Below are 21,655 nucleotides of genomic sequence, written 5' to 3'. Positions count from 1 at the left end.
GAGAGAGAGAGGAAGGAGAAAGTGAATGAGATATCTAGTCCAACCACCTGCTCCAGCAGGGTTAGACGGGAGTGTGTGTGTGTGTGTGCGCACGCATGCACGTGCATGGCTGTCAAAACTCCAAAAACAGGTAAAGCAGCTCTGGGGAGATCAGTCATAAATTAGAAAACTTGCTAAGCAACCGGCCTTTAAGCGAGGACCACTTGTTATTTGGTTTGCCAGTCAAATGGCCACCTGGCCACACCCACCCAGACACATGACCACCAAGCCACACGCATCAATTAGGCTGCACCCACATAACCAGTTATTAAGAAATTTGAATCCCACCTCTGGGTGGAGGGCACTGAGGATGAGTTTGTAGCACCAAGGGGGTGGTGGACTGAAAAAAGTTTGGGAACCACTCTTCTAAAGGGTGGAAGCCATGACATATAGGTTCTTCTCATGGATACTGCCAGCCAGAATTCCTTGACCAATGGTGTACCGAGCATAACCCTTTTATCTGTGTGATTAGGCTGGACCAATCCCTGCCTGAGTCTGATATGTGATTACATGACTGTGAGAAATGTTAATGCTATACTGATCATAAAGTATCCTTTCTGTGACCATTGTAACTTTGAACAGTTGTAACCTAATCAGTCATTAAGAAAAGACTACCTGTATTGTAGAGTCTAACTTGCAAGCAAACAATCTATTGCCCAAATCCCACTAACAGAGAAGTAAGTATGTAATAGTGATACATATCCCTGTCCTATTGTCCCCATTTATTCGTACCTATTTCCTGTATTCTTACTCATGTTTATACTTGTACCTATTATCTTCTAAGCGATTGACAAATAAAATAAATAAAATAAAATAATAATAAATGATACATAGCTAATTACATAGCTATTTTCAGAATTGAGTAGCGTGTGTTTGTGCGGGGGGGAAATGAGAGAGACAGGTTTCAGTGATTACAATCATTATTGTGCATCAGGTCATATTTAGAAATGGAATTGGCTGAAATCCAATATTTAGTTAAAATCCATAAGCCTGAATGAACCCTCCAATAATAAATCATTTCTGGCAATATAATATGAAATAGAGCAATTCCATATTGTCTTGTAATTTTGCCCTATGTCTCTGTCCTTAATAGGTACAAGTGATAAGTTTTGCAACGGAGCATAACTGGGACTCTTTAGATTTTTATGATGGTGCTGATAACAACGCTCCAAGACTTGGAAGCTACTCAGGTGAATGGAAATAATAACTTCTTGTCTGATATTCTATTTTGTGGCAAAACATCAGCTTGTGTGCTAGGAATAAATGCCAAGAATAAAATACCTTTTATCACAGTCATGCAATATATGAAGATGTTGAAATGCACCATTTTACAGAACAAGTTAAACCACTGATTCATGGTAGTTCCATTACTTAGTACCACCATAAATTTTTGACAGTACTAAAACTGATTTTATTACCATCTGCAGCAACAGAATCTCTATATTAAAGGAAATGGACACAATACTGACTGACATTCATGTAATAAATTTTGAGCGCAAGGAAGTTTGAATTATATTAGTAATGAACTTTTTTTTAAAAAAGCGGGTCTGAAGGATGCTGTGATACATACATAAGCTGAGTGGAAGTTAAATGTTATTATAAAAAGCCAAGGTTGGTTATATATGTTACCAAACAACTTTCTTAACATAAAGCTTTTATATAACTTTGAGTCATTTAATCATCCCGCTATTCTTTTGCTTTCTCTTCAAATTAAGCCGTGACCTTGCAGTTCCTCCGCTTTTGATTCTTCCTGTTTTTCTCCTAAGCATCATTATTTACTCTGTATGTAGGTGGAAGAAGAAAAGAAAAGAAAAAGAAAATAATAGTAATTTGCATGCTAGATCGGCCGTGACTTTTTCATAGATCTTACGAATAGCTGAAACTATTAACTTCTTTAGCTAGTTTAGACACTTCTGTGCTATGCCAAAAATATATTTTAAAAAATACTGTGTTTTTCAAAAAAAATTAATGTGCTTATAAATTAAACATGTTTGATATTCCAAGACCCTTTCACCTTATGGAAAATCCATTGTTATTTTGTTCACCTTTCAACCCTCAGTGCAAAAATATTTGTCATTACATTGCTTCTTTCTGAATTGTTCTTCTTTACTTTTAACTATTTTTTACTGTTAGGGAATGGTGGTACCAAAAAGTTGCAGTTTTGCCCACCAAAGTATTCACCAATAACAATGGATTCTCAATTTAGAGGACAATAATAATTTGCCTGTAAAGATCCCAAATTTTCTGGTCCATCTACCAACTTCTGTACCTATTTATAGTGACCACAGTTAGTAGCAGCAGTTATGCCTGGAAGCCATATACAGGGATGGGATTCTACCCACACCTATTCACTAGAACTGGTTGTTAACATTCTAAGCACTTCAGAGAACTGGTTGTTAAAAGAAATTACTGGCCTAATCCTGTAAGGAAGGCAGGAAGAAACATTCTGGTGTTGCTTACAGAAACTGCCTCTCCGTTAACCCTTATTACATTCTTGGCAGGACTAGACTTCCTGTCTCAGGAACATCTCTTGAGGGTTTTTTTCCCTCCTTTGCTGGTACTTTGCTTGTGTGGAGTGACCATTCAAAGTTACAATGGCACTGGAAAAAGTGACTTATGACTGTTGCAGCATCCCCACAGTCATGAGAGGCCAGGCGAGGAGATGCGTGCCTCGACGTGAGTGATGTTGAGTTGGCCACTCCCAGCCAGTCACATTACCACCAAGCTAGGCCCACCAACTAAGCCATGCCCACAGAACCGGTTGTTAAAAAATTTGAATCCCACCCCTGGCCATATACCATTGATTTTTTTGTTAATACTCCAGAATAATGCTGAAAGGAACAACTGAAATTGTAGCTAACTTAGGGGACCTTACCAGAACTTACTATGACTTTTATTTTAAACATTAATTTCTCTAATTAACCTTTCTTGTGGAGCTATATATTTTAATTATATGTGTAAAGTATAGATCAGCTCCAGAGTTCATGTGTGATTTGTTTTTGAGTGCATATAAATTAATTTGTGCATGCAGTGCAAATTGGGTACGTGTTTTCATGAACTTGGCATAATTAAAATGTACAGCAAAGACCCAATAATAGGCAGACTGACTAATGGAGTAATAGTAGAGAGATAGTAAGTAATAGGAGTCTGTTGTGAGGCATACATATAGAAACTGAAATGGCTGTGTTAAGAGCATGCTTCTCCTTTGTGTGGAAGTAAGTTGAGTGTAGTTAGAACAAGGCATTTAAGAACTATTGTGATAAACAAGCAGAGTAGATGAAAACAAATGGTTGCCAAACATTGGGAGATTGGCAGTTAAAAATGTGAAAAATATCTATATACATGCATACATATATATGTACATGAAAATAGGTTGCTTATAAAAGTCAATAGTCAATATGAAAGAAACAATTTGAGGATTTGATCACAGCTACAGAATGAATGCGGATTACATTACAAAGGATTGAATTGCAAAACAAACTTATGAAAAAAATAGTACAGGTAGTCCTTCTCTTATGATCACAATTGAACTCAAAATTTCTGTTGTTAAGTGAGACATTTATTAAGTGAGTTTTGCCCCATTCTATGACATTTCCTGCCATAGTTGTTAAGTGAATCACATGCAGTTGATAAGTTAGTAACCCAGTTGTTAATGAATCTGGTTTCTCCATTGACTTTGCTTGTCAGAGGTTGCAAAAGGTGATCACATGACCTTGGGACATATCAATGGTCATATGAATATGAACCAGTTGCCAAGCATTTGAATTTTGATCACATGATCATGGAGAAAACCGTCACATTTTTCAGTGCCATTGTAACTTTAAATGGTCACTAAATGAATTGTAAGTCGAGGACTATCTGTAAATGTATCAAGAGGATGAAAAGACTGAAAAAGACATAGATAGGTGGACTTGAGAAGATTTTCATAGGTGTGGTAGAAGCTGGTATAGTTTGAAAGATATAATAATATAAACTAGATGTACTTTAATTTCATTTTTTTCTCATGCTTTTTGGTTCTTTAGTTTACTACTTCAAACTCACTTTCTAAACCTTACTTAATTTTAAAAGAAATGAAATCTTTCCAAGTTCAGTCACCAAGAACCAAGGTGATTGACTGGATCCTATGGTTGCTTCAGAGTCGAGCAAAAACTGTCTATTAAAAGCACTCTTTTGAAATGGATATAAATTGTAAACTGAGACATTGCTTATATTTATAGATAAAACTGTGAAATGTAGAAAGAAATAGCAGAACCCGCATTACGTATCTGATATTAACACAGTTGAGAAAGTCCAGAAATATTTCACAAGAAGAGTTCTCCACTCCTCTACTCGTTGCAGAACACCTTATGCCACCAGACTTAAAAAACCTAGAACTACGCTGCCTTCGGTCCAATCTAAGTATGGTATATAAAATCATACATTGCAATGTCCTACCTGTCAATGAATACTTCAGCTTCAACCATAACAATACAAGAGCAACAATAGATACAAACTCAAGGTTAATCGCACCAAACTTGATTGCAGGAAATACGACTTCAGCAACAGAGTAGTCAATGTTTGGAATACTCTACCTGACTCTGTGGTTTCTTCCCCAAACCCCAAAAACTTTAACCTTAGACTTTCTACTATTGACCTCACCCCTTTCCTAAGAGGTCTGTAGGGGGCATGCATAAGTGTACCAACATGCCTACCGTCCCTGTCCTATTGTTTTGTTTTTGTTTTTGTTTTTTTTCTTATATGTATCCATGTATTCATAACTATGTTTTGTACTTATACCTATTATCTTGTAAGCAATTGACAATAAATAAATAAATTGAAGATTAATAACCTGGAAACTTCTTTTTTCCTTCCCAGGAACCACAATACCTCCACTTCTTAATAGTACATCCAACAATTTGTACTTAAATTTTCAGTCAGATATTAGTGTGTCGGCTGCCGGCTTTCACTTAGAGTACACAGGTAATGTAATTGCAATATATATTGCCATTAGATAGACTGAATGACTTTGAAAATGTAGACATTTACGCTTCAAGAAATTAAATGTTGGTTCTGTTGAAAGACTGGGAATGATAATTTCACAAGGTAGAGAATTTTCATACAATTATTCTGGCTTTAATTATGTATTATTTTGTTATATATAAATCGTTCAATTTATGAAACAAATAGAGTAACAAAAGATAAATATTTAACCACAACGATCCTATTCCCTACAAAGAATCCCAGAGTCTGTATTCATTAGGATTGAGAATTCAGGATATTAGCTGATGAAGTATTCAAAAATGAAAGGGTAAAAAAGGGGAAAGTAAAAGGTAAGTATTAAAAATATATGTGGAACATCAAGCACCTTCAGAGACAGACATGAAAAAGTGGATCATTCTGGGATAAAAAAGGAATTTGGTTTAACTTGTTTCTATTGATCCTTTGAAGTAGGGAGAGGAAAGGCTGCCAATTTTGAATGACTAAGGTGACATATTTTTAGGCAAATTGTCCCAGAACTAATGCAAGGCTTAAATCACATCTGAGACCATAAGTCAACTTGATATCCATGGGGTTAGTTAAATTTATCTGCCTCGTGGTTTATATTTTGTACTTTTGAATCTTGTTGAGGAGAGGACAATGGCTAAGACAACAAGCAAGAGAAACAAAGAAAATTCAGGACAGCAATAAATCACCAAAGTTTTACTTCTCATATTTCAGATTGTATGTGCTGCTTTCTTATTATTGAATGTTTATTTGTCAAAAGATAACTTTGTTACAGAATTTGTAACATGCAATTGTAGCATTCAATTGTAACATCAAATATAAGCTTAATCAACTCTTGCTTGGTTCCTATAGTGTCACTTGCATATTTGAAACCAAATCTGTGTCCTTCTCTCCATAATAAAAAAAACAACAACCATCATTTGTCTGAAAAAGCCTGTATAAATGCAAAAGCCTTTTTCTCTAGAATGTATGTTATTTTCTCATTGTTTCATACAGAAGACCTTGCGTATCCTATAGATATAAACAAAATCAGACACATAATCTTGCATGTTGTGGCCATTTGTCTGATCTGTGAAAACCCCCAAATTCTTCAATCACAGTTCCATTTTGTAATATAAGTAGATATTCTTTTTTTTTTTTTAAGTAAGAATTATGAGAGATGCGTATTATCAAATCATCTTCCTGCATTGACATGCAATCCTGTTCTTTTATTTTACATTTTACTGCCTTGCTGGCTTTTTTTTTAATGTTCAAGTAATTGGTTGTTTGAAAGCTGGAATGATACTTTGAAATATCAGGAAGTTGTCACAATTATATATAGATCTCAATATTTGATTCAGTCATTTCATACGGAATATATCTTGCAATTGTCTAGCTCTGTTAACTACTCACTTACTCAACAATGATTTAAGTGACATGGAATAACTGGCAATATTAGGAAGTAGTTGAACCACAATTCATAATTTCTTCACGCTTCATCTCTTTGTCAAAACTGCACACAGTTGATGAAAGTGAAATGAAAAGAAGAGGATATAGATAACATAATTTCTAATGTCAAGTGAAAGGATGGGATAGCATGTAGTTCAAAACACTCATCTCAGGTTCCAAAAAGTCACAGTAGATAAAGTTTACTCTGTATGTTAGTGGGAAGGGAGGATAGTTTGTATGTGTTTGGGGATTATTCAGCTCTTTATATAAGAGATGGGACAGAATCATGACCCATAATAGACCACTCTATATTTTTTGCCACCTCCTCCATTTTTCTTTTTTCTTCTTAGTTCCTTTCTTCATGTCTCCCATTCTTATTTCCAATGCCAGATAGGAAAAGTATTCCTATATGTCTCTCATACAAATTTTTATTCATCTTATTGAAAGAAAACCTGTTTTTGAAATATTTTTCAAAATGGAAAAGAATTTTGGTGAAGAATGTATGAGTTTACCATTATTTGTGATGGTATATCACCTGACAATCATTTTTAGCAGTTTTTTTCTTTATATCCACAGGCAAAAAATCTCAACAGAACAAGGGTATTTTCAGTAGCAGAGCTATTAGAACCAGGAAATAGATGTTGTTGTTGTTTTTAAAGTTATAAAAGGTATTAATATCTTTCCTGATAAAACTCAGTAAAATTAGTCAATTTATGTGCTCCCAGATTTGATGAAGAATTACAATAGGCCATTTGTGGTTAGACCTACTTATCTTTTATTTTCTTTCTCATTTTCATATCCTCCATTGCAGATAAATGATAATGACAACTAGTCCTCAACTTAGATCAAAAGGTGGATGCTCCAACAGTCATAAGTATGAAAAACAGTCATAAATCACTTTTTTTCAGTGCCATTGTAACTTCAAATGATCATTAACAAATGGCTATCTGTATTATGGTAATATAGGGAAATCATTTTATAAAATTATCAATTTTATAAAATTATCAATTTCATAGGCTAGAATCTACCTGAACCTTTAGACAATTAAACAGGAAGCAAAATTATAATGGGATACGTATCATGATGGTAATCTTTGCTTCTTTCCCCAAAGTATGTGATTGGTTTTTTGTCTCCAACCATTTTTATTTTATATTTTATGGCTCATTAATTACATTAATTAATAATCAAATGATCCATTTTTTTTCAGAATTAATTCTAATAATCCGAGTTTATCTTGTTCTATAGGTTTGAGAGAAGGGGACAACTATAAAATAATAAACATATTTCGCCTCCTCCATTTAATCTGTGTGTTTGTGTGTAGAAACATTTATACAGTTTACAAATTAATGTAACAAGATTAACTGGATTCTCTACTGTGCATATGCTCTCTTTATTTATTAAAAATTACATATGAATTGTCAACATCAGTTTGAAAAACAGACTTGATGCTGTACTTGAACAATACAATTAATATAATTGATTAGAGAAAAAAGATTGCATGATATATAGAGCTTATTCCCAACTGGACAAGCACAGCCGTCTTTCTGTGTTGGAAAGATGAACAAATGCCTTTCCTGGTCCTAATGATAGGACTGACTTATTTTTTTGATGGCTCTTTTGAGGCAGGAATGTGAGATGGGCTGAGCTGAGAGAGAGGGACTGGTTCAAGGTCACACAGTTGGCTGTAATGGCTAAGGCAGGAGTAGAACTCACAGTCCTCCGGTTTCTAGTCTGCTACCTTAACCACTAGACCAAACTGGTTGTCCTATATTATCCATGCCTAGAATGAATGTCAATACATAAGTTATCTCTGAGTCTCAGAGTGCTCCTCTTTTGTTTCTGATATTAGTTGTGGTCTTAGATGGAGATCCTCAAGAGACCAGCTTTCCCTTTAAGCCTCAGTCCCAGTTGTGGGGAAATGTTCAGATCTCTTTCAGCTTCATATGAGACAAACTGTTAACAGCCAAGTATCAGACTTTGACTACAGTTGCTCCAGAGCATTGGAATCAGCTTTCTGTTGACATGGGAAACTGTTTTTCTCTTCTAGCCTTTGGAAAGGTTGTAAACTCATTTATTTTGGAAAGCTTTTAGCTTCTGCGGCTATTTGTTGGCTGTTTAGTTTTATTTGACTCCGAATTTAGAAAAGCTTTCTTTTGTTCCACTTCATATTTAATACATAATGTTCCATCCTTACTTACTGTATTTTAAATGTAAAGGACTTAGAACATGAGAATATAAAAATAGTTTATATAGCTCAGTGAAAGGTTTGCCGTGTAATATGTGAATTTTTAAAATACATTTTTAAAATCCAGGATGATTTATTTATCCTGTGAACAACCTTTGACCAACTGTCCTTTCTAGGAGGAATTTTCTAGGAGGTACAGCTGAAATACAAGGGCCTGAATTGTGATCATGGTGGTGATACAATGGTCATAAATGGGAGTGCAGGTCATGTCATTTTTTTCAAGATGTTGTAACTTTGAACTGTTGTTAAACAAAGGGTCATAAGTCAAGGATTACCTGCACTTTATTTTCATACTGTTCTGTTCAAAGGTCATAATTCTGCTTTTTCTCTTGAAGCTCCTAATTTGTAATATATTTCAACTATACTTACGTACAAATGGTAATTAGTTCTCTTCTTTGTCCATTGTTCTACATTTAGCTTTTCCCTTTTCCAAGGCAGTATCATGCACTTGGCTTTTGTTGATGGGTTTTGGAAGTCTCTGAAAGAGACAGGAATCCAATTGGTTGTATTCTGCTAACTGTCAGGATTCCGGCAGTTACTCCAATTAAATCATAAGTAGCCAAGCTTCCAAAACTAAACCAGATTTATTGGGAATTAACATGTTGGCATGATCTGGGTGTAGCCAACTCTGTTTTATAGTTGCCACTAACTCTGAGAGTGGTCTGTCAAATGTTTAAGACTTGTGAAGCTTCTAGAAGGTAGACAGTTTTAAATAATTATTTATTATTGTGTTACTGATTCAAATCTTCCTCAGTATGGGAACTTTGTTAATGTTCTGCTTTTTATGTCAGAATCTGCATAACAACGGATAAATTTATTTTGTCATTTTTAAGTTGTTTAACTTTCCACAGCTATAGGTTTGGACTCCTGCCCTGAACCTCAGATCCCAAATAGTGGAATTAAGATTGGAGACAGGTACATGGTGGGAGATGTCGTTTCCTTCCAGTGTGACCAAGGATATTCTCTCCAGGTAGATTTTTTTTTCAAATTCAGATGTATTATTAAGATGTTATCATTTCTGTAATCTAGCAGAAAATAAAATCATTATTTGAAAGGAAAAACATACAAATTGATAAAGATTGAGTTTTCTGGAAGTTACTATAACTCCTTCAAAATATAAGGTTGGACCCAAGACACAAACATAGACACAGTTGTTTTAAGGTACACCCACTTGTTGTAATACCATGAATCTTTGGAAATATCAGTAGCATTTTAGGGGAGAAAAACATGGATGACTACAATGTGTAGATTATAGGTGCAGGAAGAAATTAGAGATCTACTAAAATTGTTTTATTTATATATATATTGGGTTTCTTTCATATTCTTCCATGTCTGTCTGTCATCTATCTATATCTATCTATCTATCTATCTATCTATCTATCTATCTATCTATCTATCTATCTATCTATCTATCTAACATTTCTCTTTCTCACAAAATTAAAGACTTCAGTAGCATATCCAACATATTCACCAAAATCTGACACTTGTTGGAGCTTGTAAATCATCATGTATGGTTTTGTTTTCTTTTAATTACTGTGTGATTGTTATTTCCAGATCCTAAGTGAAAATATAGTTTGGAATGTGAAAATCATATTTTACAACATGATTCAGAGAAGAACATCTGATCACTTGCCCATATGATAGATAAGAAAACATTATCCATTATACCCCGTGATTATGCCACACTTGCCATATTCAACACACCATCACCGGCTTCTGTTCTTTGCCATTTGGCATATATGTTAAAATTCAGTAAAGCAACATTGTCCATGCAATCAGCTAGCAGGGCCAGAATTTGGCAGCATATGAGGCATCCAATGGAGGTTTTTGTGCCAATGACTTGCTAATGTTGCTGCAGCCAAACCAGACCACAATTGGCCATGCTAATGAGACCTTCCGAGACAGTTTGGCTCCCAGGTTTACATCTCATGATGGAAATTTTATTGTTATGCATAATAAAGGGTAGCACAGAATTGTTAATTTGGTCATTTAAAAATGTTTTGTCATTTTATAGGGACATTCGCATATCACCTGCATGCCTGGACCAGTGAGAAGATGGAATTATCCTATTCCGATTTGCTTAGGTATATCTTTCATATATAAACTTTAAAAAAATATGAAACAACTGTATTAGAGATATATTTGGAAGTGTTATGGTGGCTTGATGGAAGGATGGAGGGAGTTCCATGATGGAAACAGAATATATTGTGTTAAAAAAAATGCTCAAATAGTTTCATTTTTTCTAAAGGTAAATAAAAACATTGTGGTGGCTCAAGCTTGATACATTATGAAATACAAAGAGAGTCTATAACAAAATAAACAGTAGGGAATGCTCTGTTCAGTATTTCAACTACTTTCCCTGTTATCCTATTTCATTTTCTACTCCCTACCCTACTTTAATCTTTTCTATCTATGTAACTCTTGTTCAGAAGAGATAGAGTTTGTAGATAAATTTGGATCAAAAGAATAAGGAGCTGGAGATTCAGACACTTGAATAAACTGTGTTAATGTAAATAATTGCCTAACAGAAAAATCCAATTCTTTTCAGTGTATTTCTTTAAAATACTGTTTTAAAACTTGGCAATTTTGAAATGTGTGGACTTCAACTCCAAGAATTCCCAGCCAAGCTCTCAGAATTCTGGAAGCTGAAGTTTACACAGGCAGGAAAAGATAACATGGTTTAAATGAGCTTTTCCCCCTTCTCATTTGTAGCACAATGTGGTGGTTCCATGTCAGACTTCAGTGGTGTGATCCTTAGCCCAGGATTTCCCGGGAATTATCCCAGTAGTTTGGATTGTACATGGACTATCAAGCTGCCTGTTGGCTTTGGTATGTCTTATTCAATTTATTACCATTTAGAACAGTGGTGTGTTTCAAATATTTTTACCACCGGTTCGGTGAGCATGTCTTGGTGGGCACACTTTGTGCATGCGCGCAAAATTCAGATGTGCACACACGCCAAACAAGCACTTTGCATAGGTGCACTCAGTTTCTGACTCACCTCCTGCAAGCCTGCACTCTCCCTATCGCTTCAGCAGCTGCTGCACAGCAATCTGCTTGCAGTGCAAAGCAGCTGTGTTTCAAAAGCAGGACAAAAAGGTTAGTATGGGAGCCCAGGCGGGTGGGTGGGCCCAACAGCAGAGCATTGGAGAAAACCAGTTTGGTGTCCCTGGTCATTGGCGCTACCGGCTCAGCTGAACTGGGCATAACCGGTAGAATAACACCACTGATTTAGAAGAAGTGAAGCCCGACTAAGTATGATTCTCATTTAAAACCAGGCATAGCAAGTATACTTTATTCATCATTTTTTTAAAAACTATTTTCAGGTGTGCACTTGCAATTTGTAAACTTTTCAACGGAGACAATCCATGATTACCTGGAAGTTAGAAGTGGATCCCCCGATGTTAGCACTGCCATTGGTAGACTCAGTGGAACTCAGCTCCCTTCTTCCCTTTTCAGTACAACGCATGAAACTAGCTTATATTTTCACAGCGATTACTCTCAGAACAAACAAGGATTTCATATTGTGTATCAAGGTGTGTAAAGACCTATAACTTCTTTTTTTGTTACAATGCAAAGCACATTATTGAAAATGGTGAGAAACTATAGAAATATAAAGAATGGCTTGTTTTAGTTTTAGGTTCACAGTGATTTCATTTAAGGAATCATAGGATAAAATAAAGTGGAATAAAATAGACCATTAAGTCCATTATCCCAAATTATAGCATTACCAACAGATTACAGTCTTGTTTGTGTTTGAAGTGATCGACAATGTTATTTACTAATTATTTCACTTGGTAATTGGATCCACTATTTACGTTTGGGAACATATAATCACAAATACACACACACACACACACTATGGTACAGTTAAAATAGTCCAACAAAAATCTCTCCATTCAAAAGAACAGTTTCTATGAAACCTGCTTTTTTTTTCTCATCAGTTTTCTTACAAGTTAGTAGTTCTCATAAGATATTATGAAAGTGGATGATTTCAGTAAATGAGGTTAAATAGGATTTGTTTATAAATAAGTTGTCATGTCGTGTGCCTCCCATTAAATTTAATTCACTATTAATATGTAAGCCCAAAGAGCTTTTCAAACAATGCATAGGTGTTATGTGCCAAGGAGGACACACAACAACATTGATTTGTCATTATTGTTGGACTTGCCACAACTTAAACTTTTAAAAATCTTTGGCTCCATTTGTTGAGAAAGGTATAATTTTTTTTAGATATCAAGTGTATTGCAGTAATGCAAAGCCAGAACTGAAAACACAGATGAGTAAGATGTCTTCAATTCTATGACATCTTACTATGATATTAAGGACTTGATAGATTGACAGAAATGCCAAACCCAGTCTGAACATCTGGCTGACTGTGCGATTATTATTATTATTATTATTATTATTATTATTATTATTATTATTATTATTATTATTATTATTATTATTAACAATAATAACAATAACAACAACAACAGACAGTAAGTGTTGCCTATGCAAAGAAGCTGAAGAAACTGGACCACCTGGTAAGCTGCTACAAGAATATTGCACAAACTGACTACAAGCACCGGTATGACAAAGTAGCAACAGTGATACATTGGAAGATCAGTAGGAAATACCATTTGCCTGTAAGCAAGAACTGGTGGGACCATAAAATAGAAAAAGTCATAGAAAATGAAAAAAAGTGAAATTGCTCTGGGACTTTAGAATCCAGACAGACAGGAACCTGCCACATAATAACCTGGACTTAACGTTGTCGATAAGAAAGACAAAAAAGTCTGGATGGTGGATGTGGAACTAGCTGGAGACAGCAGAAGAAAAAAGAAAGAACAGGAGAAGATAACAAAATATAAAGACCTAAAAGTAGAAATAGAACGACTATGACAAAGGCAAGCAAGGGTAGCACCAATAGTAAGAGGCACCTTGCGTGCAGTCCCAAAGTAACTGGAGCACCACTTGAACACCCTAGGCATTGACAAATTTGCCATCAGTCAATTGCAGAAGGCAGCTTTACTTGAAAAAAGATTCCATCCTATGGCGATATCTGTAACACCATCAAACATCCAGATTTGCCTATCCCAGGTCCTTAGTAAGGACTCAATAGGTCAAGGGTCTTCAAACTTGGCAAGTTTAAGACTTGTGGACTTCAACTCCCAGAATTCCTGAGCTAACATGACTGGAGGAGAAATTCTGGGAGTTGAAATCCACCACAAGTCTTAAATCTGTCAAGTTTGAAGACCCCTGCAAATAGGTAGACAAAATTGTCAAACCCAGTCTGAACATATGGCTGACTGTGCAATTAATAACAATAACAACAATGAATTAGGAATATCCTATGGTTATATGAGTACCGTGATCATGTGTTAGTAAGAGAAGCACACAGAAAAAGGGGTGTTTAAAATTTGTCAAGAATTATTTGTCAATAAATACCTTTCATGTCTGTGGTACACCGACATATTTTTTTCCCAGCGTATCAATTGCAAAGTTGTCCCGATCCACGTCCCTTCCGAAATGGATTTGTTATTGGAACTGACTTTACTGTAGGACAGACTGTTTCATTTGAGTGTTTTCTTGGATACACTTTAATTGGAAATTCAGCCCTTACTTGCCTTCATGGAATCAGTCGTAACTGGAACCATCCTCTTCCAAGGTGTGAAGGTATGTTTTCGATAGATAAATAGATTGATAGATGATAGATAGATAGACAGACAGACAGACAGACAGACAGACACTTTTTAGTTCTTATGTTTGGTTTTGATTTTTTACAGCACTGTCTATTAAAAGCTGAAATATTGTAATTTAAATTCAATGTTTGAAAAGATAGGTATAGACAACAGATTGAAAGCAGGATAGGGATCTACACAGTAGTTAGACTGTTGAGCAACAGAAGATATCCAAGGAAATATTCCTGCTGCAAATAAACCGTAGCAATTTTAGTCAGACTGACTAAAATTGACTGACTGGCATTGGAAGTAGCTTTATGAATTCTAACTTTATTATATTGCATGTAGGAGGGGGTAAGAAGATCTAACCCCCATCCTATCTGTCTCTTAGATCTGGTTTCAAGTTGGTTTTAAAATCTTAACATGTGTAGTTTTAATGTTTTAATATTTTGATTATTTTTCTACTTGTAGAACTTATAACTTATAAGCTGCCCAGAGTCACATGATAAGGCAGATGGACAGCATAAAAAATAATTAATTAATTAAATTGATGCTATTATTAGTCATTTTGCAAAGAGTTTTTTTCTTTCCACTTTTTGATTTAATAACATATATTGGTTGATAGAATATTACAAATGTGAAAATGGTTTAATAATGAGAATGTACGTTTGAATTATATATAAGATATATAACTATAAGAACATGGATTTATTGAGCATAGGGTGCGGCTTAAAAAATTACTCTTCAAAGTGGTTCTAGAACTGTAGCCTTCGATTGATGATACTTACTATCTTTCTCTTGGTGAACAATTTCTGATGTTCTTCCTGCTGAAAATTTTTCAGTGTAGTGAACTTTTTAATATTATTTTATGAAGTTATGAAGTTAATTGTAGCTTTAAAAAAACAGGGTTTCTAAAAATCCATAATATGTGTTTCAGTTTTGATTTGCTTTCTGGCAGGGCTATCTATATTTGGAATCATTTGTGATTTAATTTTGCTCTTTTTATACTAAAGCTATAAAATATATATTTTCCCATTATATTTTTTTTAGAAAATTCATAAATATTATGAAATTGCTACACTTAACTTCCTTCCTTCCTTCCTTCCTTCCTTCCTTCCTTCCTTCCTTCCTTCCTTCCTTCCTTCCTTCCTTCCTTCCTTCCTTCTTTTCTCATAGCTCTTTGCGGAGGAAATATAACTGCTATGAATGGTACAATATATTCACCTGGCTACCCTGATGAATATCCAAATTTTCAAGACTGTTTTTGGCTTGTAAGAGTACCACCAGGAAATGGCATTTATATCAATTTTACTGTTCTTCAAACAGAACCAATATATGATTTTATAACAGTTTGGTAAGCAAAAATTACCATAATATTTTTATTATGCAATAACTCATGCATAGCAACATGTAAAATTACTAAATGCAAATTACTGTTTTGATTGTTTTTAACAGCTCAGATGTTTGATGATTTTAATATTGGTTTACTATGCTAAGTATTCCATAGAATGTAGTCTCAACTAGTCCAGGCGTTGCCAGCCTTTTGGACCTCAGGGACCACCAAACTCATAATTTTAAATCCTGCAGACCAGAGACCCTGGGAAAATCCCCCCAAAAGTCTGCAGGAAAATTCCCACCCATTTTCCTACCAATCGATCATTCTTTATTTGGTATCGCAGGATAACGTCCAGCTCCATTCTCAGGGGGAGAGAGAGACTTTTGGCTTCATACAAGGAAAGCAGCAGAAGCAGCAGAAGTCTTTCTTTCTCTTCCCCCCAAACTCCAGCAGAAATGAGTCTTTGTGAGACTTGTCACGCCGGCCAACCTCTTGGAGCAGGAAGCCTTGCAGGGTCCCAAAAACTCATTTCTGTCTGAGTTTGGGGGAGAGAAAGAAAAACTTGCATGCTTTCCTTGGAAAGAAGCAGTCCGGTGGCCAGGACAGGGACATGGGGCAAGTGGGATAAGTTATCTCATATTGTTTGCAAAGTGACATAAGACTTGTCTTCCCACAAGCCATGTGGGCAGCGCAGCCTTGTATTCCCACGCAGCCTGGATTAATTGTTTTGGAGGGTGCTTTGGGGGTGACATTTCTCTGAGGACCACCAAAATTTTCTCACGGACCACCAGTAATTCCTGGCCCACTGGTTGGCAACCACTGAATTAGTCAACAATAAGTACAATATTAATATTGTTCACTCTAGGATAGGGTTATAGTTAAGATCTTTGAAAATGTATCTTTGGGATTACATGTTTATAAAACTTACATTATGAATTCTGTAAATTTATATTCAAAAGACTAAACCTATTAATACAGGATCATTGAACATAATTTCACTTAATTGTGGTAAAACACATTTAAGGTTGATATACCACTGAGAAACATTTGTTTCTTAATCAAAATTCACATTTATTTCTATATTCCTCACATATTTAATGTGTTGAATTATTGAAGTTCTTTTTCTGGTGTCTAAATGAATTTAAAATATAATATGCCAAATGTCTCATTATTTCAAATGTATAAAATAAAATCATAATCCAGACATCTATCTATCTATCTATCTATCTATCTATCTATCTATCTATCTATCTATCTATCTCTATCTATCATCTATCATGATTTTTATTAATTTAATAATCATCTATCTATCATTATTTTTAAATAATTAATAATAACATCTAACACCTGAAATTTAGTTACTTAATGTGAAGGTTCTAATTTTGTATTTTAGATTTTGCAGTGCATCTTTCTTATTAAAATCAATGCAAAATATTTATTTTAAATGAAAAACAAATATTTACACAATGATTACTAAATAAACACAGAACAAACATGTATTTGAAATATATTTATATTACAGAAAACAACAACAAAGTTTTATGTAAATTAACATAAAAGAGAGTAACAATTCTATAAAAATAGTTTTCAAAATATTAAACATTTATAAAATATATTAGAAAGAATCTCATTAATTCCAAAATGTGCTATATGAGTGTGTGTGTGTGTGTATGTTTGTGTGTGTCTGTAAAACACCATGTATCATATTACATAATGGAAAAGAGTATGAAAAATTCAAACTACTATAAATCCCATAATTGAAACAAGGGGAAAATATTATATCTACCATCCTAGAGACTTCAAGACCCAGTGGGTAGGGCAAAATGAGGAAATAAATATTCTAACGAATCAGGGTTAACACAAAATAGGTATAAACAAAAATATTGGAGTGGAACTTTATTTTAGCTAAATGTAAATAACGGTGTGTTCAGCCTAGGCCGTTTGCCTTGTATGATGTTTTATTAGTTTTATTTATTTGGATTCCAAACAAACTGAGTGTGTTTTCCAGGAACTACTTCTGCACATCTGTTGATGTATTTATTATTTATTTATTATTTATTTATTTATTTTTGTCAATTGCTTACAAGATAATAGGTATAAGTAAAAACATAGTTAAGCATACATGGATACATATAAGAAAAATAAAAAATAAAAGAAACAATAGGACAGGGATGGTAGGCACATTGGTGCGCTTATGCACATCCCCTACAGACCTCTTAGGAAAGGGGTGAGGTCAATAGTAGACAGTCTAAAGTTAAAGTTTTTGGGGTTTGGGGAAGAAACCACAGAGTCAGGTAGAGTATTCCAGACATTGACCACTCTGTTGCTGAAGTCTTATTTCCTGCAATCAAGTTTGGTGCGATTAACCTTGAGTTTGTATCTATTGTTTGCTCTTGTATTGTTATGGTTGAAGCTGAAGTATTCATTGACAGGTAGGACATTGCATCTATATTATATCCATATTATACATCTATATTATACATCTGTACTTTTCTATGTACATTTCATCTCAAGTTCCATTGTAATGAAAAAGCAAAGTAATGTAAAGGCAAACAGATGCTCTCTATGAATTTAATCTATTGTTGATAGAATTGATAGAGTTGATAGAATTTCTTGTTTTCTTGCTTTCATTTCACTTGCAATTTCCTTTGAATCTTTACTTAAAGAAAATATAAATTTATTTAACTGTGAAATCTTTTCTTTCTTTCTTTCTTTCTTTCTTTCTTTCTTTCTTTCTTTCTTTCTTTCTTTCTTTCTTTCTTTCTTTCTTTCTTTCTTTTCTCTCTCTCTCTCTCTCTCTCTCTCTCTCTCTCTCTCTCTCTCTCTCTCTCTCTCTCTCTCTCTCTCTCTCTCTCTCTCTCTTCTAGGGATGGACCTGAGCAAAATTCACCTCAAATTGGTCAATTTAGTGGCAACACTGCATTGGAATCTGTCTACAGCACCTCAAATCAGGTTCTAATAAAGTTCCACAGTGACTTTACAACAAGTGGCTTCTTTGTCCTTAGTTACCATGGTTAGTGTCGCACACCTAAAAGATGTGTGTGCATGTGTATTCTTTTCTTTTTTAATAATAATAAACACATAGGACATATTCTTAGTTGGATTGGTAAATGATTTCTGCTTGGCAGTAATAATTACATAATAGTAAATATGAGGATTTATAAGAAGGCCAAGAGGTAGAATGAGAATCTAATAACAGAGCAGGGCAAAGTTTGTATCTAAAATGTCCCATTGGCATTGACAAAGACCCCATCAGTCAATTGCAAAAGACAGTGTCTTGGAATAGCTTACATTCTGTGATGATACCTTTAACACCATCAAACAACATGTTCCAATGCAAGGTCCTTGGGAAGGATTCAATAGGTAGATAAAAATGCCAAATCCAGTCTAAACGTCTGGTTGAATGTGGAATGAAGCATAATAATGATAGATTGATTTCTATAGCATACATCAAGAGTAGAAAGAAGCAAGTAGAGGAAGACAATACTTTGAAGGTCATCTAATTCCACCTTTTGTTCATTACAAAATATAGTATTTTTTATAAAAACACTGTGGCATTTAAATAAAAATGTATGATATAATATGGAATATAATATAGAGGACAAGTTTCATGTAGCCTTTAAGGAGCACATATTTGGTAGAAAGAGTTGTTCAGACTAATAGTTTTGAATCTAATTAACAGGACTGCTATCTATCTCATATTTGACCAATATATGTGAAATATACAACAAATCCTAGAATCCTAGGGAGTATGCATGCAATCTCCTGTGTTTTAGAGCCATGTTCCCTCCTGGCTTGTGAAAGCTTCCCAGGAGATGACAGGTGGGTGGACTCTGGTGGTGATTAATATTTCCTTACAAGAGGAGGCAGTGCCCCAGCATTTTAAGGAGACTGTGGTCCACCCTCTTCCTAAGAAGCCATCGCTGGATTCCACCTGCTTGGATAATTTCTGATCTGTCTCCAATCTTTCCTTTTGGGGGAATGTTGTTGAGAAGGTGATTGATGAGGTTTCTGGATGAAACAGATTATCTCAACCCCTACCAGTCAGGATTCAGGCCTGGATTTGGACAGAAATGGCATTGGTCGCACTTTTGGATGATCTCTGACAGGAGTGAAATGGGGGTAGTGCATCCATCCTTGCTCTACTTGACCTCTCGGTGGCTTTCTATGCCATCGACCATGGTATTCTCATGGGGTGGCTTTGGGGGATGGGAGTGGGAGGCCTTATGCTGTCCTGGTTCACTTCATTCTTCTGCGGCCACTCTCAGTCAGTGTTGATAGGAGGGGAGAGATCAAGCTTGCTTTAAGTGGTTTGGCAGGGCTTGATACTCTCTCCGCTCTTGTTCAACATTTATATGAAGCCGCTGGGTGATATCATCCATCACCATGGACTGTGGTATCACCAATATGCTGATGATACTCAGCTGTATGGCTTGGCCCATGTTGAGTTGAGTGATGCCGTGTCCTTCCTCTCACAGTACCTGGAGGCTGTTGGGGGCTGGATGGGGAGCAACAGGTTAAAACTAAACTCTTGCAAGACTGAGTGGCTCTGGGTTTGGGGTTTGTTGGCTCAGGAAAATTCCCACCTTTGGTCTTGGGTGGGGTGACACTACCCCAAACAGTCCCTGTGTGTAATCTAGGGGTTTTCCTGGACTCATGACTCCTGCTCAAAGAGCAGGTGGCGGTTGTAGCCAAGAGGGCCTTTGTGTAACTGCAGGTTGTACAACAGTTATGTCCTTTTCTGGACTCACAGTTACCCATGCCCTAGTCAATTCCTGTCTTGACCATTGCAACAAGGGGCTGCCCTTGAAGAGCATCCAGAAGCTCCAGTGCAAAATGCAACAGCTTGCATGGTTTGTGCAGACCCAGTGTGCATATGTATCACCTCTCCAATTTGCTTCCAGGTGCAATTCAAGGTGCTGATTGTCACCTTTAAAGCCCTTCATGGCTTGGGACCAAGTTATCTTAGGGACCGTCTCTTGCCGGTCACATCTACCTGACCCATCAGAGTGGAGAGGCAGGGAATGTTGTGGGTCCCATCCCCGAGGGAGATACACCTGGTGGGACCCAGAAGGACCTTCTCCATGGTGGCTCCCTCTCTCTGAAACATCATCCCCAGAGATAAGAACGGCCCCCATTCTAATACTCTTCCAGAAGGTGCTGAATACATGGTTCTGCCAGCGGGCCTGGGGAACCCAGAGCAGGATGGAGCCCATTAAATGGCTCATGTGATCTGCTGTTGCCAGGGCAGGGGGTTGAGAGTTGGGGAGTGATTTTGTTATATTGTACTATATTAATTTATTTGATTCTTTTTGTTAGTTTTTATTGTTTTAAATGTGGTTTTATATTCTGTAAACTGCCTTTAGTCGCCATTGGTGAATAGGCAGCAATATAAATTAAATAAATAAATAAATATCAATAAAGGTGTTTGTCATAAATATTATGAAATATGTTCCCTAAAATCCCATAAAACCTTTTAAACCTAATAAGTGGTGTTAGATGCAAGCTAACTTCCTGTAATTTCTTGTATCAATTTTTTCCCTTCCAATGTGCTTATTGTTATAATATAAACTGGAACAGTGTACTAATTGAAACATTTCTGCTACTTTCATAGCATATCAACTTCGAGTGTGTCAGCCTCCACAGAGTATACCAAATGCTGAAGTTCTGACTGAGGATGATGAATTTGAAATAGGTAAACATTTATATAGACAACATCTATTTAATTCCAAAAAAAGTATCATATTTAACATGCATGTCCATATCTTTGGCAGTTCCTATATTTAGGTTTTCTATGATATATGCAAATAAAAGACATATCTATATATAGATATATCTAAGTGAGGAACATAGGAACTTCTGTAATTACATGGATTCATTTTTTTGTAAAGTTGTAAATATTAAGATGCCTAGATTAGATTAGATTAGATTAGATTAGATTAGATTAGATTAGATTAG

General features: G+C 35.4%; 1 protein-coding gene across 1 annotated transcript in view; it reads left to right on the top strand.

Moving 5' to 3' along the window:
• CSMD3 (CUB and Sushi multiple domains 3) overlaps window positions 1-21,655 on the top strand; it is a 618,612-nt gene that overhangs the window by 491,157 nt on the left and 105,800 nt on the right. Inside the window, exons 36-45 of the mRNA XM_087962106.1 lie at window positions 1,133-1,229; window positions 4,894-4,998; window positions 9,547-9,665; window positions 10,710-10,779; window positions 11,408-11,524; window positions 12,022-12,231; window positions 14,168-14,356; window positions 15,538-15,715; window positions 18,565-18,710; window positions 21,312-21,392. Of these exons, the coding sequence (XP_087818232.1) occupies window positions 1,133-1,229; window positions 4,894-4,998; window positions 9,547-9,665; window positions 10,710-10,779; window positions 11,408-11,524; window positions 12,022-12,231; window positions 14,168-14,356; window positions 15,538-15,715; window positions 18,565-18,710; window positions 21,312-21,392 (1,312 nt within the window). The remainder of the gene's footprint in view (window positions 1-1,132; window positions 1,230-4,893; window positions 4,999-9,546; window positions 9,666-10,709; window positions 10,780-11,407; window positions 11,525-12,021; window positions 12,232-14,167; window positions 14,357-15,537; window positions 15,716-18,564; window positions 18,711-21,311; window positions 21,393-21,655) is intronic.

This window comes from Notechis scutatus, chromosome 3 (genome assembly GCF_049901735.1).
Source record: "Notechis scutatus isolate UNSWTSFEM ecotype Mainland chromosome 3, rNotScu1.2, whole genome shotgun sequence".
Taxonomy (NCBI): domain Eukaryota; kingdom Metazoa; phylum Chordata; class Lepidosauria; order Squamata; family Elapidae; genus Notechis; species Notechis scutatus.
Note: the sequence above shows the minus strand (reverse complement) of the source record. Positions and strands in the feature narration are given on the sequence as shown.